The following is a 22,981-nucleotide window of genomic DNA, read 5'->3' as shown; positions in this document are numbered from 1 at the left end:
TATCTCAATGATCCACTAAATGAGTCATTAGATTCCATGTGAGACCCATTTGACCACACTAAATCCAGAACATCCTCCAACACGAGAATGAACAAGCAAGCACCAAATGGGGATGACTACGCACACAAAACAAACCAACACAGCCAACCTTTGCTTGTCTTTCATTGAATACAACCCGCAAGAACCACGTTTCATATGAATGGACTCGAGTACAAAATCCCATGAATATCAAGAAAGACTGGTAGTAAAGTTAGCACCCTAGGAAACCAAGCTTTAAAGGGTTGTAAAGGGTTATGAAAAGATCAAATCCAGAAACATGAAACCATATCCAGGTTTATTCCACCACTTGGCTAAGAGTCTGGGTAACTTTTCATTTCAGTAACTCTCATAAAAGCATAATCTTTGAAACAAATGTTTGGAATCTGAAGATGAGAGAGGAGCCATGTAGCAAGACATGTAACAAGAACCAATGAAAAACGCAGCATGGACAAAATAAAGTAATTGCTCTAACCTCAACGCGAAAAGGAAGACCAACTATTCTCTCTTCCATTAGAAACTTCGATGCGATGATTAACAGAATCCAGAAGTGAACACTCATACATAATGAAACAAATTGAACTAGCAAAATTATATTAAAAATAATGAAGCAAAGTCAAATCTTCAGCTGAAAAACGAGAATGGAAGATGAGATAAAGGCAGTTCTTAATTGAAAAAAAACGACCTCCTATCTAAGTTTCCCTTAGTTTGTCAATTCCATAATCGCGGTAACAATGTCACCATCAGCCGCTTTGAGAGCCTTGACAGCCTTGGCCCTCGACACCCCTGCCTGAGTCATCACAAGCTCAATGTCCTTGGGCTCAACTCCAGTTTCATCGACTTCTTCATCATCTTGCACAGTGGCCGAAGATTCTGGCTTGGAGATCACATGGCTCAAATCGGGAGCTTTGAATTGTTCTGCAGCTTGTGTTTGCAACTGAGAACTCAAATCATCTATTTTGGCCCCCCCAAATATAACGTAGGTATCTGAAGCTGGGCACTTGAAGACATCAGGTTTTGAAATAACAAACAAAATCTGCAATGCCATAAGCAAACACTTAGATAAAACCTGGAAAGCCTTAAAAAAGTTGAAATATATCTCACCAACTCGGGAGAAGGAAAAAAAAAAAGGAATCACTATCTCTGGCCCAACCTATCCACGTCAGACCCAATTCTAGACTCAACCTACTAAATCAGGCAAACCTAGAAAGGCCTATTTTATCAGAGAACACAAAGACTGGAAATAATGGATCAGAGGATGGAGAATTGAACCAACATTTTTGCTCTTCTTGATTGTGACTCGACTGACTCCTAGAACAGGCCTCATGCCAAGCTTCAACATAGCTTTGCGGCTCTTTTTCTCGCTTCTGCTTTGCTTAGACCTGCTGTTTGCATCACCTTCCTGTTGTCCTGTGTATATAGAAGAAAGATAACTCTCAGGCATGCATGTTAGGTTGCTATAGGTGCAGAAACAGACATAAGCAGAGAGAGAGGAAACATATTGATAGCTCAGATAAAATGTTTCACAAGAACATGGAGACGAACAAAAAAACAACAGCAACTTATCTTAGCCAGTATTTGGACCAAAATGCACACATGGACTCACATAAATTCAACACAGCAGATAATTGACATGACTCAGAAGGGGATGCATTCCAATATATTGACCATCTTAATTGATATAGCATGAATTATATGGTTTTGAGAACAAAAACTCACATGCCAGTGCATGCCCTCCACACAGACACCAACATGCCTTCTTAATTAACTCACATGCATGTGCCATCAGCTAGGAACTGACAAAGATGCATCAAGAGATGCCTGCATGAATCTCAAAAGACATAGGGGTCTGTGTAATGCATGACGTGAAGGTACTACCTTCAACATGTTCATCTTTCTCATCATCTTCATCATCGTCATCGTCGTCATCCTCATCGTCGTCATCCTCGACAACAGGCTCCTCTGACTGCATAGAAAGAGTTTCTCAAACTAGTTATGATCACTGATGGTCCAACCTCAAGGTGCACATCCTTCCACAAGAATGACCAGCACACACACACAATGGAAAAGGAATCTATCAAAATGACCAACATAAGCAATTGATATGGCCAAACCAGGCTAAGCATTCATCTCCATGATTAACAAAAACAAGTAATCAATTCAAGATTATCAAAACCCTGAATTTGAATAAGAGTGTAACAAAAAAAATAAACAAAATAAATAAATAAATATTAACAGTTTAATCTAAGAATTATGTATAAAATCATGTTGAATGAATCAAGCAGCATTCCAACCTCTTATTGTGGGCCAATATATGTTGCTACAAGGTTGCATGAAAGAACAACATAGAAAATATCATAATGTTTGAGGCTAAACAACAAAAAATGGAATTGGTATACCATACCAACTCTTATGCCCTAATTTGTGTTGAATGCTACATATGGAAATTAACTCCATGTTTCCACCCGATTTAGCCAATCTCCCATTCCCATCACAGGGTATACACATAATCAACCAAACACAGCCACTCTATCAGACAATTGAGAGTAAGATGTGGCAAGTCAGTATTCATCAACTTATAACTTCATGCCACTAAATGTAACAAATTGCTCAGCTAGAGAGACACCATGTCCCTTTCTTGGTTAACAATTTCAAAGTTCATATAAAGCATGGAATACACCAAGAATAAGTGCAAAGAATGAGATCAACAGAAAATGATCCATGTTGTGCACAAACCACTCATCGGACCATAAATGCCAATAAACAAGGTGACAACAAGCTGAAAAACAGTTTCTTATGGAAGCAGCTCGCCATGGAATAGATTAAATCAGACAATCATCATGTATTTAAATCAGTATAGAGGGAGTTTCATTTTGCATGGGATAGATAGAACGCATATACTCAAATATAACACTGGACCTCATCATAAAATTGAAAAATTCAATGATTTTTTAACCCGCTCAGTTCATGATGTATCAGTGCCAACTGGTGAACATTGACACTCTGAGGAAGATGTCAGGGAGGGGACCATCAGATTCCTCTCAGATCATGCTAAAACCAATCAGATATAAACTTTAAGAAAATGTGAAGAAAAAGATGTTGATTTTCATACAGTAGTAGCAGACGACACAGTCAAGAAGCACTGTGGGTGCAACAACTAGAAACCCCGTTATAGTTCCACTCAGTCATAAGGTTGTAGATGATGAAATAGTTAGATAAAAAACACCAGGTCCACATCTCACATTAATACAAGTACTATGAATGCTAGTATGCAGCCATGCAGAAGTTGATAATGACCTTGACGTAGGTGGTAATGACAGCCACCAGGTTTGATGCAAGTATGGTCTCATCTTGTTTTTACCTTTTCTCGATAGGCAAGCTGGGGGATAAAACCCATGAATTTCGAACATGACACCTCGGTTATGATATTCAACCTAACCATCCAGCTATCATATTCAAGACCAAGCAGAGTTTCCACTTAACAGAGTTCAAAAGAAAACCAAAGTGACATTTTTGGCCATTGAAAACCTAAAAGGATGAAGTGCAAGTCCTAAAAGAATGTTTTGAAGCTACTAAAAGAAATCGATTAAAACATCTTGAGAAATACCCACAGCATGATCTTTTTACAAACAACTGAAGCATCTGTACAGGCAGTGAAAAAATCCATTTTGAATTAGGTCTACAGGCCCATTGAAAGAAAGATAGAAATGTATCCGAAGTTGTCACAAACAATTCAGAAATTATGAGGAAAAGATTCAAGATTAAGAATTGCAAATATACTAACAAAATTTCTTGTAAAGAAAACATGTTCTATAGATGCTATCTGACAATCCTGAGTGTCTGTCACGCATCTCAAGTCTAGAATGCACAATGTCGCATCTGCCCACGGCTCAGGGATATCATGAACAGGCAAGCAGTCTTTAAACATTTAGTGCACGCCATTACCTTTGCAGAATATGGCAGCTACGACATATAGGACAAGAAAAGAGAAAGAACAAATATTATCAGCATCAAAGACCATAGACCACCACCAAAACCTTGAATTCACAGAACAAGAATCACCACCAAAACCAAGAAATAGAGAGAGAGAGAGAGAGCATCAAACGAATTGGAGTGAGAAGAAATTAAAGATCAAACCACATAAACTTCAAAATCAAACATAAATAAGGGGGATAAAGTAGATGCTATAGCATTCTGAACGAATCCCATTCGCAAAAGATGCCGAAATTTCCGACGATTTGACATAAAAAAGCAAGAGCACGCCACAATTAGGAAGCACCCCAAAACCCCAAAGAATCGGTAAAAAAAAAAGTATTCGATAAAAGATGGAAAAACTTAAGATTTTAACGACATTGATTCAGCAAAAAAAAGAATAATGCAAAAGAAACACCACAGCATCCGAAACCCTTAAAAGTCGACAAATTTACATAATATAAGAGAAACTCTCAGGCACCCAAAAACCTTAAAACAATGATAAACCTCTACAAACCCCAAAAGAAGTGGGGGGCAAAAGAAAAAACCTTACATCAAGCTTCTGCTGTTCGAGATGAGTAGCGAGAAGCTCTTCTTGAGTCTTCTGAGTCATGGTGGCCCTCGGTCCCTTTCACAGAGAACTGAAACCCTAGAGAGAGAGAGAGAGAGAGAGAGAGAGAGAGAGAGAGCACCGCTTTTTGGGGTTTACAAAAGTATACCCTAGCTCTTCTTTCTCTTGCTCAAAGTACCCTTCTTTAATACAGGAATTACGAACTTGCCATAAAGGCGCCTTGCCTTTCATCTGTTATGTTTCTTAGGGCCTGTTTCTTTCAAGGCATTTTCATGGGAAAATGCCATGCTGACAGGAAATTCGCTACTTTTCCCCGCAATTGATGAAGCAGACACCACATCAATGGGAAAAGAAAGGTCCACATTGACGGTTGTGAGCCTCAGCTTTTCCTTCTCATCGTATGAAAAATCAATTTCGCGCCTCTAACCATGTGAATGGATTTCTATGGTAAAGCCATCCTGGCAGAAGTTTTTAGAGACTGCGTGTTTTTTTCCCATCAACGGGTCTTCCCTCCCATAGGAATGAAAGAGTTTTTCGTTTCAGCATGTGAGAAAGGGCTTGCGGCTAGAAAAATCCCCACATTGGCCTTTAATGTGGAGAAGGGTTTTCCCAGGGCCCCTTCTTATTCCTCAACCCCCCAAGGGAAGCTATTTCATATGAAAATGGCTGGCCGGGCAACGTAAGTGTCATCTTTCCTATCAAAATAGGTTCACACATCTCCCATGGAAGAACACATTTCCTCTTTAGGCGTCCCTTTCAAGAGAAAGTGGCTTCTCATGAGTGTGGGTGTAACAAACGCCCCATTGCACTCTCGCCCAATGGAAGCTTCTATACTTTGAAAGGACTACTTCAATAGGAAAGTGCTTCCCATGGGAGCACTGGTAACCATTTTGACAGGAAAGCTGGTTTTTTTTTGCATTTATTATGCGGGTCCCACCACTGTTTGTTTCACACTTTCTAAGAAAAAAACTATATTTACTACGAAAGAGAGCCTCTTTCATAGGAAAGATCATCAAACTAACGCTCCCTTAAAAGGAGATTTTGAGAACAGGCAAGCAGGTGTAAACAAACACTAGACATCTAATACATCCCGATAAAAGGAGATATGAGATCCACATTTTAGTTGAGATGTAAACCTTGTGTGGGTACACACGCTCGCATGTGTGTTTGTCACGAGTATTGGTCTCCGCAATTTTCTTGGAGAAGCAATTAAGGTTTTATAAATCATGACAATTTTGATAAAATATCAGCATTAAAAATATCAAAAACAACAAAAAGATTTAATAACATTTTTGCAACAAGACGAAGAAATTGCAAAAGGCCTTTTAAATATAAAAATTAAGAAATATAGGTCAGGTTTGAATTATAGAAATGAGAATATTCTCAAAATATATAGAGAGTGCATTATGATATCACCTCAATATTTTTGAACCTTTTTATTTAAAAAGTATCACGGTATTTTTCTCTCTATTTTTATTTTTACCATATATATCCACAGTATCAATGACTGATGAGTAGTCAAGGGCATAATGTCAGCTATTGGAAACGGATCTGATTATTTAGGACACCCAAATCCTGTCTTATGAGATCGGCCTGGCATGAATCATCCCATTCAAACCCTAAGTTCTATTGAATCAAAGCCCTAACTTCCAATTATTAAGTATCCAGAACACGCTTAGGATGTGTTTGGGTTTGTAGAATTGGGTATATTTGGACTTCGAATTCCTATGAAAATTATATTTCCATATGCCATTATTGGAAGAATTTTGGTGGGTTGGATTCCAATTCCATCCAATCCCCAAACCCAAACACACCCTTAAGCATCCTTTGATAACTGAGTTGGGATAATTGAAGTGGGAATATGGCACCTTTTCTTGTTCATGTTGGCTGTGGATTAGAAAACTGTTCAATTTTGAGCACCAAAGCACAGGATGTGTGTGCATACCTCCAGATGCAAGCTCCAGCATCGAAACAAAAAGTCATTTTCTCCAATGCCTTGATAAGCAGATTCTTGACCAATTTGCGAAACCCAAGTTCAGGTCGAGACCCAGGATAAAATGATATCCTGACATATAGCCATCTCTCTCGCCCAAGGAACCTGCTGCTTCGGCATTGCAAGTAATAGACATGGCCAGAGTATCAGACTTTCGATGTCCTTCAGCTTGATCGCCTTAAGCCAATCCACCAACCAGATGTGCGGAGCCCTTGTCTCAGCATCTGAGACAAAAGAGTGAACTCCAAGACTGTTTTTTCAGCACTATGTTCCAAAGCATGCCCCCATGGAAACACTGAGAATATTGTTGGCATTGAATGTTTTCTGAACCTGACCATAAAGATGCGATCTGCACAATCTTTTTACTGTGAAGAAGAGAGAGAGAGAGAGAGAGCAAAGTCTACTTTCTAGCATTCTTTGTTATATTGGATTACAAGTATTCAAGCACCCGTTAAAGGAACAAACTACAATAATACATCATCCCAAGGCTGATCATTTACATTTCAAGCAGGGGAGTGCAATATTTGCCATCATATGAAGGGGGCAAAAATTGAAAATTTTCCATATGAACAAAGAGAGGGAAATCTCAAAAGATGCATCCAGAAGCACATGATGAACGGCAGAGGCTTACCCTACAACATAGTAGGAGCCGTACAACCATCATTCAACTCCGTGGGTATGCCTCCCGCTTATGCAAAATGGATTTTTCAGCCAAAACACGTAGCATGTTTGACGAGGAACAGGGAAAAGAGAAGTTATCAAATCAATCATGTTTACCATCCACCAGGCACATCAGGATCACCAGCCCATCTTCCACCACCTCCACCTCCACCCCACCCACCAGCACCAGCACCATTGCCTCCACCGCCAGTTGACAAACCATTCCCACCATTCGGCATGTCTTGTGCCGAATCTGTAACAGTCAACGTGCCCATCTTTTTGGTAGCCTCCCAACCTTCATTGCCAACATCAGGGCCTGAACCCGGTGGAGCTGAGAGACTTTTCGAGCCTGTGGGTTCCCACTCACCACCGCCACTGCCCCAGCCACCAGTGCTATCCCAACCACCACCTCCACCATCCTTTGAATCTGAGCTTTGGCCCCACTTGGAAGTAAAAGAATCATGTCCATTGTGGTGACCTCTGCCTCCCCTTCCTTCACGCCCGCCATGCCCCCGATCATTCCCATATGGCCTGGGCAACCCACTCGGATGCCCATCTCGACTATTTCCATTCCTGTAATCACTTCTACCTGCCAGTGCAAAAGTGAAAAGAAATACGAATTCAGACTTAAGAGACTGACTTTTGGCCGAAAAGAAAAAAAGATATGCCCACAAAGAACAGTATTGAACTCTTAAGCAAGTAAAGACCTTCTACAGCTTCCAAGTGCAAACGTGCAATCTTTTTGAAGAATTTAGATGACTTCACAAAGTATAAACATATAACAAAGAAATCTAAACAGCAAAAATATTAAATCGGCTCTGATCTTTCAATCAGAGCTTTGATATCATCGTAACTGAGGATCAAAAGATGAACTCAAGAGAAACTCAACAAGAAAGAAATTACGACTTCTATCACAAGACACGGGGGGAAATTTTTAAATTCAATGATGCTCCATCCACATTCTAGTCATATAAGACAACCCATGAAGGCCACATGTACATAATCCAAATACCTGTTCGTGAAGCAGGTGTTGAAGATCTATCCCTATCTGAATGACCTCGCGTCCTCCAACCAGTATCCCCGCTGTTGGTTGTGGAACCACCCCAACCACTGGCAACCGAACCTCCTCCACTCGCTGGGCTTCTCATTGGAACCATTGCAGCCACTGAACGAATAGGTGGGACACTACCATGCTGCAGATCATCAATATGCTTCTGAAAATACGACACCAACCTGTCTAGGCTTTCAAACATCTTGGACCTGAACTTAAAACCCTTTGGATAGAGACCAATGTATTCATGATGAGGGTTAGTGCTGCGTATATAAGATAAAATGAAGGTCCCAGGATGCTCCTGTGAGACCCCAAAGCAGTAAACTATTCGCATGGGGTTCTCAGACTTCTCCATTCTTAAAAGGTCATCAACTTCTGTCTTGGAGCCCCTCCTGAACTTGCGGTAACCAAGCATCGTCCTGAGGTTGGCTACTAAAGGGTCAACATATCTATCCATGACCTGTAAGCAAATGAGCGTGGTGCCAAAAAAAAAGTGATCAACTTATTGAATAAAGGAAAAACATGAGAGAGAGAAACATAAGTTTAGTTCGCCAGTGCTGAAATAATTAAAGATCAAGACAAGAATTATCATTTCCCGAATCTAAAACCCTTTTCAATCCACTGCTAACCAGGTCCAAAACTGATAACCAAATCCACCTCCCCACACGGCCAAATCCACTTCTGCAGGAAGAGTTTCTAATGTCTTCGCTACTGGATGAAGCATTCAAGGCTACAGTATAAGATCATAATACAAGAAACAGAAGCCATGCTTATAGCTTGCCAAGAAAAAAGTACACAGATCCCACAAGGGCTCCATGGACCCTTGTGTTGTTGCTTGCTTGAAGTTTCTGGTGCAATAAGTGTTCCAATCATATCCATCTTTCTATACTGATATTAAATGGGAATCCTCAATACCACAAGAGATGGAAACAAGGATACTTTTTGTGCAAAACTCTTTATATGATTCTTTTCACCAAATGGGAGTGACTCCCTCTCACCCCATCCTCAAGAATTCCATCTCCCTTGGTTAAACACCAATACACATGCCATCCTCATGAGAAAACGAGCACAAAAGAAATTCCTTACAAAAGGAAATAATTTTTTCACAATCTCATGTGAGAGCATAAAGACGTTCAGAGTTTATTACTGAAAGAAGGGTTATTTGGCCCCTGTTCCAGTATGACATCCAAAATATGAACAAGTTTTAAGATAAAGAAACAATAACTAGAGAAAAACCTGAAAGAGTTTATGCAACTTCCAAAACTCTTATCAATTAGTGTCTCATGAAAAGGGGGGGAAAAGGAATCATACTTCCCACAAATTAGAAAAAAAGCAACATCTATTGTTACAGAATACTTTTGGTTTTCCTAGTGGGTACTAAAAACGCAAGACCTGATTTTGTCGCATTTCTTGGGGGAACATTCAAAAACTCAAAATCATCTCTATATGATACACTGTGAAGTGGACACTCATATCCCAAAGCAGCACCAGTAACAAGTGTAGAGGCAGAGAGAAATGGAATGTGTACCAACCTCATCCAAGTCCTCAAAAGTATCTTCGCCAATTTTTAATGTTTTCCCAAGACGAAGCAGGCTAGTAATATCCTTGTGGTCTTTGTCACCTTCAATAATGTCTTTATGAGCATATACTCCATCATGGACTTTCAAAGTCAATGTTAAATATTGTGGCCCCCTAGAACTAGGGCGAATAATGCTTTCACCAGCTTCCTTGTCTGAAAGGAACTGCAAGCCACAATTGACAATGAAATGACAGTTAATATGAAAAGCTAAGTATCCTATAACTCCAGGAACAAAGTTAATTCTTGAAAATCAGATATAAGCTGGGACTGGGGATCCATGAGTCAATTGACTAGGAAAGAAGAAAAGAAATCAGTAGAACTGTGCATGTGCATGCACGCACATAAATGTGTGCATGTATATATGCATATATGCATACCATAATAGCTTCATCAGCTGTAACATTTTGGAAACGAGGATGAACTATCATTCTCGGTTTGAACGATTTCTTTGCGAGCTCCTTCTCCTTGCGAGCTTTATCCAGATCATTTTGGAGACTGTTTTCATCTTCTGCATAATATGGATCCCTGTTATGCCGGTTTTGCAACCGGTTGTTTCTCAAGTCACTTCCTTTGCAGGTAAGTATAGCCTGGTATCTGTCATTCCGGATGAATTTAACTTTGCATGTGAGTATGCTGCCCTCAGTTACCCTCTCAGTCAGTTCAACATCCCGATCATCTGAGAAATCTTCCTTTGAAATCAAGCCTAGCAAACCCGATTCAAGTTCACAAAATATGCGTTGGCCTTGCACTCTTCGAACGGTTGCCTGGACAATTCTTCCTTCAGCAAGAGTATCTTCAGTTTCTCCAGAAATCATATAGAATTCCTCGTCCTGAGTGGGTTCTCTATAAGCAGTACGCCAGTCCAGGAATCCATGTAGCAACTCCATTTTTATATCATATAGAGTCTCTCTTTTGCTAGTTCCAAGATGTAACTCAATGCTTGTACTATATTCATCAATATCAAGTAATTTTAGCAATTCTGGTTTTCCCCTGACATGCTCAATTGCCATTTCTTGTGTGTCTTCGTCCATATCATTAATATCCTGATTCGTATCTTCTGCGTAGACATCCTTTGCCATTTTTCGTGCAAGATCATATGATTCTGGATGAATTCTTGTGTCATCCAGCAAGTCCAACACATGACTTCCAAGGGAAGCTTGGCCACTACCTCGGACACGCAAAAAGCCAGCAGCATTCATGAACACATTCCGCTTAAGGACTCCCAAATTCATTGGAATCTCTTTTCTACTACAAATACGCCCAGCTCCCACAACGGCACGCTGCAATGAAGATGCCTTTCTGGGGCCAAGGCCTGAGACAAATTGTAGAGGAGAAAAAAGCCATTCATGGCAAGCAGCCAAGTTTACATCAATACCCACTTGATTGGTGACGTCGACCATCACCTGCTCAATCATCTCGTACTTCTCATCAGGAGTAAGGTAGTTCTCCAGAGGATTGAGCTTCCAAGATAATATTTCTCTCCCTGAACCACAAAGTGTGGCAATCATGGCCAGAGGGCTTTGCAAGTAACGACCAAGAGCAACAGCACGCCTCACAATACCTGCAAAAGAAGAAACACTTCAACTACTAAACAATAAATTCAGCTCTTATTAATTTGAAAAAGATTAGAAAGTTACCCTGCTGTCCAGGCAATTGATCCAGGGAAACCCGTGAATTTTCATACAGACGAGGCAAGGACTCATCGCCATAAACGACACTTAGCTCATCCACTACATCATGGGGATAATCCTCAACAATTTTAAAAATTATCTGAACAAAACAAGCCATGAAATATTAACTTATCAGATGCTTGAGAAACGAACCCTGACTAGAACTCTTGCTTGTATGCAAGGATCAAATCATCAGCAACTTGGAAAGCTAAAAATATTCTATGTTCAACGAAATGTAATGAATCCCATGAATAACTTGGCCTAAAATATCTTATAATTGGAGAAGGTTCTCTTTTCTCCAATAAGCATGCCGACTTGCCGAGGATATTAACTGGTATGTTTCTATGGCTAATAGCTAGTAGCTCTAGACCAGTTCAACAAATAAGCCATATTTCCAGAACAATTTTCACTGTTTTCTGTCCAGAAATACAATGAACGTTAATTTACTCCAGAAAAGCTCAAACAATCCAAAGGAACTCCTATAGGGAGCAACGCATATCGTTCATGCCTTTCCCAGCTTTAAAATATGAAGGAAATAGGAAAAGAGCTGTGACATAGGTATGGGTACAGGCAGAAAGGGTATGACACAAGGATTTCTAAAGGCATGGGGGATGGCTATATATATTTTTTGTTGTTTTTCTAAAACAATTCATCTTATATCATATTTTTGTGCCTTAGTCACTTTGTTTGACTAAACAAAGGCAAACTGAAAGATTTTAAGATCAATCACGCTTTTGAAACATAATCATAAATATGTTAAGGTTGCTTTTTGTGAATGGATGAAGAAATGGGACATTGGGTATCAGCCTCAGTTCAGAGCAAGGTCCAACCCAACTTGTAGCGACGTCAACGCAGGTACCTTGGGTCCCTACATGTAACCATGTTAGCACTGGCTTATAAACCTACATGTCACAACTTTTTGTATTGGATAGGCATGCACCTAAATCTTGGTTTTTAACTGCCTGTCTAAGAAACGTATCTTGGGGGGACATTGGTCAAGAACTTCCCAACCTCACATTCAATAAGCCTTTAATGAAGCCGAAGTTGATAATGAAACTCTTCCAGGCAAATTAAATAAACTGTTTAGAGAAATGAAACAAAGACAGATAACACAGAATAAAGTACTGATGTAGATAACCAAAGCCATCACGAAGGAATACTTAAACATATACAGGCCCACTCTACATGCTTGTTCAAAATATTTCATCAATAACAATGTTCAGGACTTGTTTATATTTTATTCAGTTTCAATTTTTTAATTGAAATTGAATATATCTAGCTTATTGTGTTGTTTTAGTGTGTACCTCAAAAATATCATCCTTCAGACGTGGACAGGACAAATTTACAGCTCCCAGAACAACGACATCTGGTTTGTGTTCAGTCATAAACTTCAAAACACGTTCTTGGTCCATTTTCTTGCGTTGCTGATGACTGGCACTCTGAGAGCGAATGCTAAGAAAACCAGTATACAACACATCAAGAACTTCACCTGACGAATCTAACATTACAAATGTTGTGGCTGGTTTCCCAGGACCCCAGCAGCAAGCCATAACTTGAGGTGCACACTCCTCAACAGAACCAACATCATCATCATTATCTGTGGCCCGGGCCTCATTGCCTTTACGTTTATATGGTGCTACGGATACCTTACTCCACAACTGTCTCCCATAATCCAAGAATAACCAGCTCTTAGCTCTAGAAGACAACAGTGATCGAGTTTCTTTTTCCATTGATGGAAGGAGGAAGCCAAACAAAGCATCCTTAACGATCAATTTGCGTTGTTCATTCCAAAGCTGTGCACATCTACTAACGCTATCACTAAGATAGTTCTCATAAAATTGTTGCTCTAGTTTAGCAATATCAGGGTGTCTTATAGTAACTTGAAGAAGTTTCTCCTCTTCAGCCTTTTGGATAAGGAGCCATTGCGCATCATGAAATTCAGAGACAGGCTTGTCACGCAACCATTTTACACCTGAAAGGGGGTGGAAAGAATCTATAACTGCACTCCCCTCATTAGTGGGCCTCGAGGAGACTAAAGCATGTTCAACATACAGATCACGAACGTGCTTCCGAACAGATGGTTCACAACTAATCTCCACAGCAGCCTAACAAAAAGAAGAAAAAATGCAGACAGAAACATAAGAATTCAATTACACCAGGATACAAGAAGTCTAGAAATACATTATGCAAGAGAAATAAAGACAAATATGTTATCCATACCATGTGCCTGGCACCTTTGAGGACGTCTTGAGGAGTCTCAAACTCTCTGCACTGGAATTTTAATGCCACTTCCTCAGGCGTTTCCCTGGAATCAACCACTTCCTCACCCTGCAAATGGTTTAAGTGAGCTTATCAACATACTCTGCAATTGAAAAATAATTCCTAGGCATAAAGGAATTCATACCATCTCTTCCAGTTCAAGGCGTTTCCCAAATTTCTCCGGACTGAGCCCAAACATGCTTGCTGCATCACCAAGGCCAGCCTTGCGGCAAATACTATAGAAAGATTTTCTCTTTGGTCTCTTGAACTGTCCTTCCTCTGTATCCACTTCATCAGAAGGGAAGTGCAAGTTAAACTTCAGATCAATGTCATCAACCACTCTCTCAGAATCCGCATTCTTAAGCATATCGACAAGCGACTCAAGAAGTTTCTTTTTAGATGGATCAGCACTAGATTCTTCATATGCTCGTTTCTTGTAATATAACTGTAGAGAATTCTTCCTCTTTTGAAGAAGAAGCCACTTTTTATCCAAGTTATGAACAGCCCAGAGCATCTGCACATAATACTTGCTACCATGTGAGCACATAAACGAACTGGTTCAAGAGCCAGAAAATCAGTTCATGCCTAACGTTTTGCAAGCAGGTAGCTGTTAGCTCTAAAGAGCAAGACAATCACCTTATGACACTTCAAATGAGGTCTACTGCCTTCAGCCCCTGCAGAATCTTCATCTGGGTCTTTTAACAGGCTGAGACATAGCTCCTTCCGATACATAGCAATAAAAGGAATCTGAAATAGAAAAGCCAATCATATACTCATCATAACCAAAACAACAGCATTGCCTTGCATCTGAGACTCCGCAACTTTAAAGCTCACCTCAAACTTCTGTACATGTAGCATCCCCAGAACATTGGCGATGTCCTCTCTGTCAATCTCAGGGATTGCAACATGCTCCCCAAACAGACGAGAAATTGCAGAGCCCGTTAGCTGACTCAGAATCCAAGCAGCCTCTGCCTGTATGTTCTCATCATCTTCAGGAACAGAACCAACCATTTCTTCAAATAACTGCAGGTTAACAAGCCATTGGTTAAAATTATGAGAATGCCATCACAATCGGAAGTTCAAAATCTGCAATCTGACTTGGGACTTGGCTAAGTCACAAGTTAGATGGCCCTCTACCACCAAAGCTTCTAACCATTTTCTTGTTTCCCTGAGAGACTCTACCAACAAAAACAACTTGAGATAGGTCACCAAGTCCCATGCCCTTGAAGAAAGCCAACTTAGCACCAAGCCACTGGCTGAAACTCAGAAATTAGGTCACTGACATGGGCTAAGAGAATACAGACAGATATACACCCGTCCAACTAGTTCCTACAAGACACATTGCAGTTCAGGAAAAAGGTAAAATGATGAGGGCTGAGTTGTTGGTGCATCTGCAGTTAAAAGAAAAGTAAAATAATTTGGGGACCCACTTTTTGAGTGGAAAACAAAGTAGATGTATAGGTACATCAGCTTTTTCGCCAAAATGTCTTTTTTAACTTTTTATTAATTCCTAGAACACCCTGAATTAGCACAAATGGATGTACGATAGCACAGACAAGGTGTGTTCTCAGTTATCCTGTTACTAGTCTAGTAGTCTTGAATGATAAGCTTAGACAATAACGAAAGTCCAAGCTGAAAACTAGGTGATTATTCACGTGCAACTTATTCATTTTGACACTAATATAAGTCCCAGCTTAATAAGTATAATTAACATAAATCAAATGGTATCTGCAAAGATTCCAAGTGAATGTTTGAGTAACATGTAATTAGCTACATTAATTAGAAACAATAAATAGCCCAATACCACATTGTGAATAGTCCCCTTAATATAGCACTTTCAGTTCACAAAACAAACTTAGCTGAAACCAAAAATTCAGACAATCGGCCACAACCTGAAATGGCCAGCCTGGGACACTCAACTTGAAAAGCTTCGTAAGCTATAACACACATTCGCATCTGATGCTACCAAGGATACATTTGGAAGGTGTGATCAATTTCAAATAAAACTGATTTGCATAGGAGTTGAAACTCATGACTCAGTTTCAGTTCATATGAATCAATTTCCGAAAATTGTCTTGCACCAAGGCAAGGTGGACATGATCTATCTTATCAGGTTTATTTTTCACCATGTTTAAGTGATTCATTTGTACAAAAATAATATAATGGCCAAGTTTTCTGTTGTCTTCGAAATGATGTTTTACTATGAAAAATAACTTTGGTGAGAAAGAGTAAACTTTCATATGAAACACTTTACTTTCTCACTTTCAAAACACGCTCCAAGAGAATAAAATGTCTCCAACTCAAATGTCTTACAACTTGCCACAATTTTAATGAGTATACAGAATGTTAAACTTAGCTGGTGAGATGTCCACAGGTTTCATTCTAATGTTGCAAATAACTATTTAATACAAGAGAGTACCTGAATCCTCTCGGGCACATCCCTGTCACGAATCTGGTTATCCTTCTCAGACAAGTACTTCTCCTTAATAATACTGGGTTCAAACTCATCCTCAAGTCTTTTTTCTTTCCAATCACCCGAGTCATCAAAGCTGCCACCCTTTCTAAGTCCTTGCTTCCGAAGCAAAAGAAGTTCATCAACATCACCAAATATATCATGAGCTTCTTGCAGTGCAGAAGATGAGACTCCTGGAGCCCGCCTCAAAATTTTCTTCTTTGGCCTCCTCTTTCTAATATATGATTCACAACAATTGAACATGTAAGTCAAGACATATGCATAGACAGCAATAACATAAACCTCTCGTGCAAGCAGAGAACACTTTGATTATGTATGTATGTATGTATGTATGTATGTATGTATGTATGTATGTATGTATGTATGTATGTAAAGGCGCGCAAAGCATACCTCATAACGACTCCATTCTCATCAACTTCTTCTTCGTCAACAATAAAATCAGCCATTTCATCTTCTTCGCCGATATCTTCTTCTTCTACATCTTCTGGTAATTCCTCCTCCTCAGCAATATCCTGTGGAACCCCTAGTGACACAATCCTCATATTCATTTATTGACATAATAAAAAACAAATTAAAAAAAGATAGTCTGTGTATATGCTGGTGCATGCACCCGTGTGTTTGTGTGTGTGGTCTACATGTGTGCACCTTTGTGTGTGTGTGTGTGATAGAGAGAGAGAGAGGGGGGGAGAGATTCTTTTTTGGTATCACTGTTTTCACTTCTACCACTCACTCATGATGGGTTACCTTCATCATCACCAAATAACCTGCGCTTCAGTTTTTCTTCAGCAGTACGACCACTTCGATCAATTTCATTGATTTCTTCTTCGTCAGAAAAGCCAGACCGCTGATCGTGCTCACTATCCCGACCAGCTTTCTTTAGCCGCTTGAACTTTTTGCTACCCTGCATATATACATGGCATGTGAATGACATACTAAACCAAAGGAAACTAATTAATAAGCATATTATAAAACTGACAGGCTTGGGCCGATGAAATCCCGTAACATTGGCCTCCTGAAGCAACTCATAATCGTCTTCATCAAGTTCATAATTTTCCTCAGTCTCTCTAAACCAGCAGAAAACCAATAAGAATCTTCCAGAGTAAAATTACAGATATATACTAGCTTAAGCAAAAATTTCCATAAAAGGAAAAAGTCAAAAAACAAGGTGTTCAAAGCATTTTTACTGAAAGAGAAAGAGGGATGGTTGAGAAACCTTTTCCTTCTCTTCTTCTTCTTCAATCTCAACTCCTGATCTCCCACTTCTTCCTCTTGATCTTCCTCTTCCTCTTCCTCTACATCATCGACAATGAACCCATCCTTCTCATACTCATCTTGTCCTTCTTCTGTACATTATTACATGTAAATTTAGAAGAATATTCAAAATCAAGGAAGAAAGTCAGGAATACCAAATAAATGAAACTATGAAAGTGAAATCCATACTTGTAAAATAATAAATAAATCTGAAAACACAAGATCTAGAGACCTCTAGGAAAATCCAAATGTAGGCATTAAGCACCTAAACATCACACCAACACTTGAATAGAGGAATAGAGGAATAAAGTAATAAAAGATAAAATTTCACCTTCTTCATCTTCTTCATCATCCTCATCTCTTGCATCAATATCTCCTGCTTCAGCATCATGACCACCACGGATGTCATCCTCTTCCTCAAACTCATCTGTTAATGAAGTCAAAATAAAAATAAAGAAAAAATGTTTTCTTTCTATATGGAAGGATATTTCTTAAGTAGAGAATGTTATTTGCAGCAATTAGATTTGGCATCTGCCAATCTAAACAAGGACAAGATGGAGCTTTGCCACGAAAGATTAATAAATTTGGGAAAGCGACAAGAACACACAATTAAAGATGGCACACATTTAAACCAAAAACAGGATGTTCTTCTCACAAATATGAACATTGAACACTCACATCAAAAGAAACTTTAGCATTACCAGGGAACAACAAAACCCAGAGCTCTTATAAAACAAAGGATCATGACAACAAAAAACAAATTTAAAAGAAAAAGGTGATATAGGGACAATTACAAAAAAAAATACAGGATGATACTTTAAACTATCACACGCCAATTATAAACCCAAGGACAAAACAGTCTCGCTACAAAAAAAACAGAGAAACAAAATGAAAGCAGAAGAAGAATACGAAAGCAGAAGAAATTCATCCAAATATATGCAAAATCTATGGTGTTCATAAAAGGAGCAAAATATGTAAATAAAAAGGCAAAATAAAAGAAACAATTAGGAGGAAAAAAAGTACTGATTCTTTATAGAAGTGCACCTTGAAATCAGTTATCAGTCCATCATTAGAATGCACAAAAAAATCCATTTCAACAAATATAATTGAGAAGTACAGCCAACTTCAAATTACAAAATTGGCATGTTAATAAATTTAGATTGTAATAGAATGGCCCACAAAGTTCAGGCCACAAAAATAAAGTAAATAACATTTGAATTGCAATTCATGCATGAAGAACTTAAACCTCCTTGCCAAAAGAATAGAGGGTACAATAAAAATTTTGAACCTTGGAACTTATTGTTGATCTAGAAAAGCAATCTCTAAGAAAGGATAACACTGAGAAAATTAAGAGGTACAAAAAGAAATCAAAGAATAACACTTCTTTGGACAACAAAACTTGGTAAGAATAAACAAATACGAAATAAAATTCATGGCGGGCATCTAGAAGAGAAGAAAGCTCGTGAAACTCGTTACTAAAGCTAATGTCCCCATGCTGATATAATAAAGTCCATATTCATTTTCCCCGAGAAGGAACCATATCCCAAATCATACATATGCACGTGAAAAGGACCAGTTTGGGAGAAAGCTCACCTTTTCATTTCATCGTCAATGTCAAATGCTCAAGACAAATATGTGGGGGAGATCCAGAAGATGCGGGGTCGTTCATCCGCTTGGTTAGTGAAACACGAGCTAATTCATAGATCTTTGGGATCCGATTACCAAGGAATGGAGACTTTACAAAGAAAGTTCAATTATTCCAATAACATCACGACACGATGTTGGGAAATCAGACTTAAGTGAGACGGAGACTTATTAAACTCCAAACTCGGGAAGCAGGTGAGAGCTTATAAAAAATTGGCTTCTGAATTCTGGATGAAGAATCAATCAAGTTCCTCGTAGTTGTAATAAAACTACCATGCAAAGGAGAATCCATTTAAGCTCACCAAAAAACTTGGGGAAGAAACAGTAGTGGTCATGCGGAAAGCAAGCGACATCAAAACCGCGCATGAAAAACCCAAAACACACCCAAATGGTCCGGCCTTATTTTCTCACAACACAAAGGCATATATGAAGGGGGGAAACCCCAAATAACACTGGAGATTCAAGAGTGTCGTGGAATCCGCAACCCCGCCATTTTAATTGCAACGAAATGCGAAGATAAAGAAATTCTCCCATGAACCCTACCTCTTACCCCAATCCTAGTGGCTTTTAGGAGCTTACAAGCCCTAGGGTTTTGAGTTCTGGGGTTTCGGCATCACCACTGGTGGTGAAACTACGAACTAATGGAGAATGAAACGAACAGAGAAATGCATAAAAATAAACCAAGAAAGAGGGCTAATAGGGATTGTCCCGCGTACCTTCCTCGTCCGAGATCACGTTTCTTCCCCCCATTTTGCAACACGCTGAAGAAGCGAAATCAGCAACAAACCGAAGAAAGAAAACCCTGACGACAAAGAAGAGGGCCGAACCAGAGACCCCAAATCCCTAATGTATAGGAAAATTGAGCTCCGGCAGCGAGCGAAGGAGGGAAAAGAAGAACCCTAAGAGAGAGAGAGAGAGAGAGAGATTTTGTTTGTCGATTTTTCGAACAAGAAAAAACATCAGAAATTTTCAAAAAACTGGTACAATATTTCAGTTATTTCATTTAGTTCCCTGTTTTTATAATTTATGTTTCAAAGACACGCATGGTTCCAAAAACCTGAGAAGTAAACGGATCGGATTGGGAACCCGTGTAGGCATTACTAGATCTGACCTAATTTGAATATTATCTTACCTACTCAGGTTCAGAGTTAAATAAGAAAATGCAATATTAAATATAGATTGGACTCCATCAGCCCAGGTGGCCCGAGTGCTAGCAGGTCTGGGGAAAATGTGTTGACCCCTTCGTCCCATGTTCCACTTTCATTGGGTGTGTGAGGTGCCTTTCAGTGGTGGGGTCCATGAGGGTTTGGGTGTCAGTGACCCCATCAGAGATTATCCGCAGAGAGCATGATGTAAATGGATAGGGCTTGATTTATGATAAAACTGTACGTGGAAATCAAAAGAAAAACTTTTAAATTTTCATAAAGTCAAAGAAAAACAATAATTTTTCAGTCATCAACTCCCTCACCTCCTTAAAATCCGAGTGTTTATAAGGAAACAATATAAACTCTTAAGTTTTTTTTTTATCTAAGATAGATCCATTAAAAAGATCAAATTCTAAAAAATTTTAATAAAAAATCGCTAAATTAAACTCAAAGACCCATAATGAAGTGAGAGATGACACCTCAAATATTATGAGTCACTCGCGATTGCAAAAGCAATATGCTAAGATTATTCAAACACTCTCACTTCTCATGGACATCATTTTAAGCGCTCTCACTTCTCATAGACATCCTTCAGAACAGTCGTTCTATTTTCTGTATGAGTGAAAGATAAATTGCTCTATACGATATTCATATTGAAAAAGTAAATATGAGACCCCTTATTATTCACATTTTCTGAGACAAGCATAGTTGAGCCATTATAGTTTCACTTTGGTGAAAACGATAATACTCATAGTTCTTCGTCTCTTCAATTTTCAAGGAATTGACTTCAGTTGATGAAACTAACAGATTATATAACCAGAGGCAATTCAGCATTGTACCTTTGGATACGAACATACTTCATGGGCTGAAATATACATCTACTATTACACCATCTGTGAATTTGAAACACAACGACCGACCTTTGGGTAGAATCGATGTTTCATAAACTCACACACAATCATAATAACAAATCTTAATACGGTCCAAAGAATTCTTAATCAACACGACTCAGATCACTTTGGTGATTACATGAATCTGTCAATTAAGATCTTTTACCGAAAGCATATTCGTATTATAATGCATGTTCATACACACATGTAAATGCATGTATATTCATGACAAAATACAAGTTCATGCTTCAACTAATATGCATAAACTAATTGTCATGAATTTAGTCATAATTCATGCCTAAAACATCATGCATAACTTAACCAACGTATAACACATAAATTAATATGCATAAGTCATGCTTTTCATACAATAAACACTTTATAAAGCATGAAAAATGACAAAAGCAAGCTCATATGGGTAAAACATGGGGTCCTCAAGTAAGAACTAGTCTGAAAATACCCAGAACCGGTCTGAAATGGCCCCAAATCGGTCATCTAAGGGTCTGAACCAGTTTTGAACCTTATGAACCAGTGTCAAGTATGAACAAAAGTTCATAAAACCCTATAACTGCATGTCAAAATCCCTGCATCTCTATATATTTATGAAAACAGGGTCTTAGCTTCCCGAAACTGGTGAAAAACTATAAAGAATCAATAAAAAATGGCTTTGGACCGGTCCAAAAAAGGGTAGTATGAGTCCCTGATCCGGTTCAGGCCAAATAGTGCTTGGACCCTTACTAAAACTGGGTCAGACCCGGTACTAACCAAATCCGGTTTGAATCGGTACTTACTGGATCTGGGTCTGACCTGGTATAAACCGAATCTGGGTCTAACCCAATGCTGGTGTTTCCTGCAATATCATACACAGAAAGCATGCCTGAAGATGCCATAAAGTGTGTGTGTGAGTGCTCGACGTTCTCCTCATTGAGTCGACGCCCATGATGAGCCCAGGCCTTAGGTCGACGATGAGTAAGACCTTATACTACAAAATTCTGCAGGTGGAATTTGGGTGTTACAGCGAAACTCTCATCATTTTCATGGCAGCCTACCCCTTTATATAATGGGAGGGTGGGAGTTACGTACGTAACTCCCACCCACTATCTCCCCATTATGTGGCCCGCTAATAGTGTCAAACCGGGTTACCTGAATGGGTTAGACCCAGATTCATTATGTCCAACATCTTATTCTGATCAAAAATCATGTACAGGTCTTATTTGAAGGACCCACACATGGCATCGAGTGCACTCCTAATAAGGTGTTTCGTTTTTCTATTAACGATAAAAAAAATTTGCTTCGCTCATCAAATTCATTTTCATAAAAACTCCAGGTCTTCCTTGCCCTCTAGGAAGTGGGGCAAACTTTCTAATAAGCTTGTTTAAGTGGCCTATTACTCCACAATATGTCCCTTTTAATTCGATTGGCTACGGCCCCAAAGGGGTTCAACATAGTGGGATGGGACCTAGGCCTAGGCAGGTGCTTTAGGTTCAAATCTCATGGGCTTCCCAATTGGGCAAGCTGAAGCGTGGCAACTCCCTAGGGACAAGTGGTAAGCACACTGAGTTTTATACTGTCAGAACAACGACCATCAGTATGGTAGGCAAAACCAGTGTGGCTAGGTCTCTACTCCTAGGGCTGGTTTCTCTGTGTAAATATAAAAAAAAAAGTGATTGGTTATGAATAATCAAAACTGCACATTGAAGATTGATTCACAACTAGTTTTATGTGGGAACATGTTGAATGTCAACGCTAATATGTTGTTAAATTATGTATTTGAGATCTTTAAGTAA

At 39.1% G+C, this 22,981-nt stretch overlaps 2 protein-coding genes across 2 annotated transcripts; both read right to left on the bottom strand.

Annotated features, from left to right (window-relative positions):
- Positions 1–525: 525 nt before the first annotated feature.
- LOC149819736 (nascent polypeptide-associated complex subunit alpha-like protein 1) lies at positions 526–4,702 on the bottom strand. The gene is made up of 4 exons (XM_089983898.1): positions 4,562–4,702; positions 1,915–2,002; positions 1,313–1,446; positions 526–1,072 (listed from the first exon to the last, which is right to left on the bottom strand). The coding sequence occupies exons 1-4, from the start codon at positions 4,619–4,621 to the stop codon at positions 740–742; spliced, it is 615 nt and encodes a 204-aa protein (XP_089840024.1). The 5' UTR covers positions 4,622–4,702; the 3' UTR covers positions 526–739.
- A 2,259-nt stretch (positions 4,703–6,961) lies between these two features.
- Positions 6,962–20,061, bottom strand: LOC149819735 (transcription elongation factor SPT6-like). Its single transcript, XM_089983897.1, has 17 exons — positions 19,876–20,061; positions 17,847–17,942; positions 17,478–17,607; positions 17,241–17,328; positions 17,009–17,165; positions 16,655–16,787; positions 16,211–16,478; positions 14,626–14,814; positions 14,428–14,538; positions 13,937–14,305; positions 13,753–13,860; positions 12,837–13,637; positions 11,500–11,632; positions 10,240–11,423; positions 9,816–10,025; positions 8,245–8,743; positions 6,962–7,821 (listed from the first exon to the last, which is right to left on the bottom strand). Exons 1-17 carry the CDS (start codon positions 19,907–19,909, stop codon positions 7,346–7,348), a joined length of 4,986 nt encoding a protein of 1,661 aa, XP_089840023.1. The 5' UTR covers positions 19,910–20,061; the 3' UTR covers positions 6,962–7,345.
- Between the last annotated feature and the right edge of the window lie 2,920 nt (positions 20,062–22,981).

Source organism: Nuphar pumila, chromosome 12, assembly GCF_984573655.1.
Source record: "Nuphar pumila chromosome 12, dmNupPumi1.hap1.1, whole genome shotgun sequence".
Lineage (NCBI taxonomy): Eukaryota > Viridiplantae > Streptophyta > Magnoliopsida > Nymphaeales > Nymphaeaceae > Nuphar > Nuphar pumila.
Note: the sequence above shows the minus strand (reverse complement) of the source record. Positions and strands in the feature narration are given on the sequence as shown.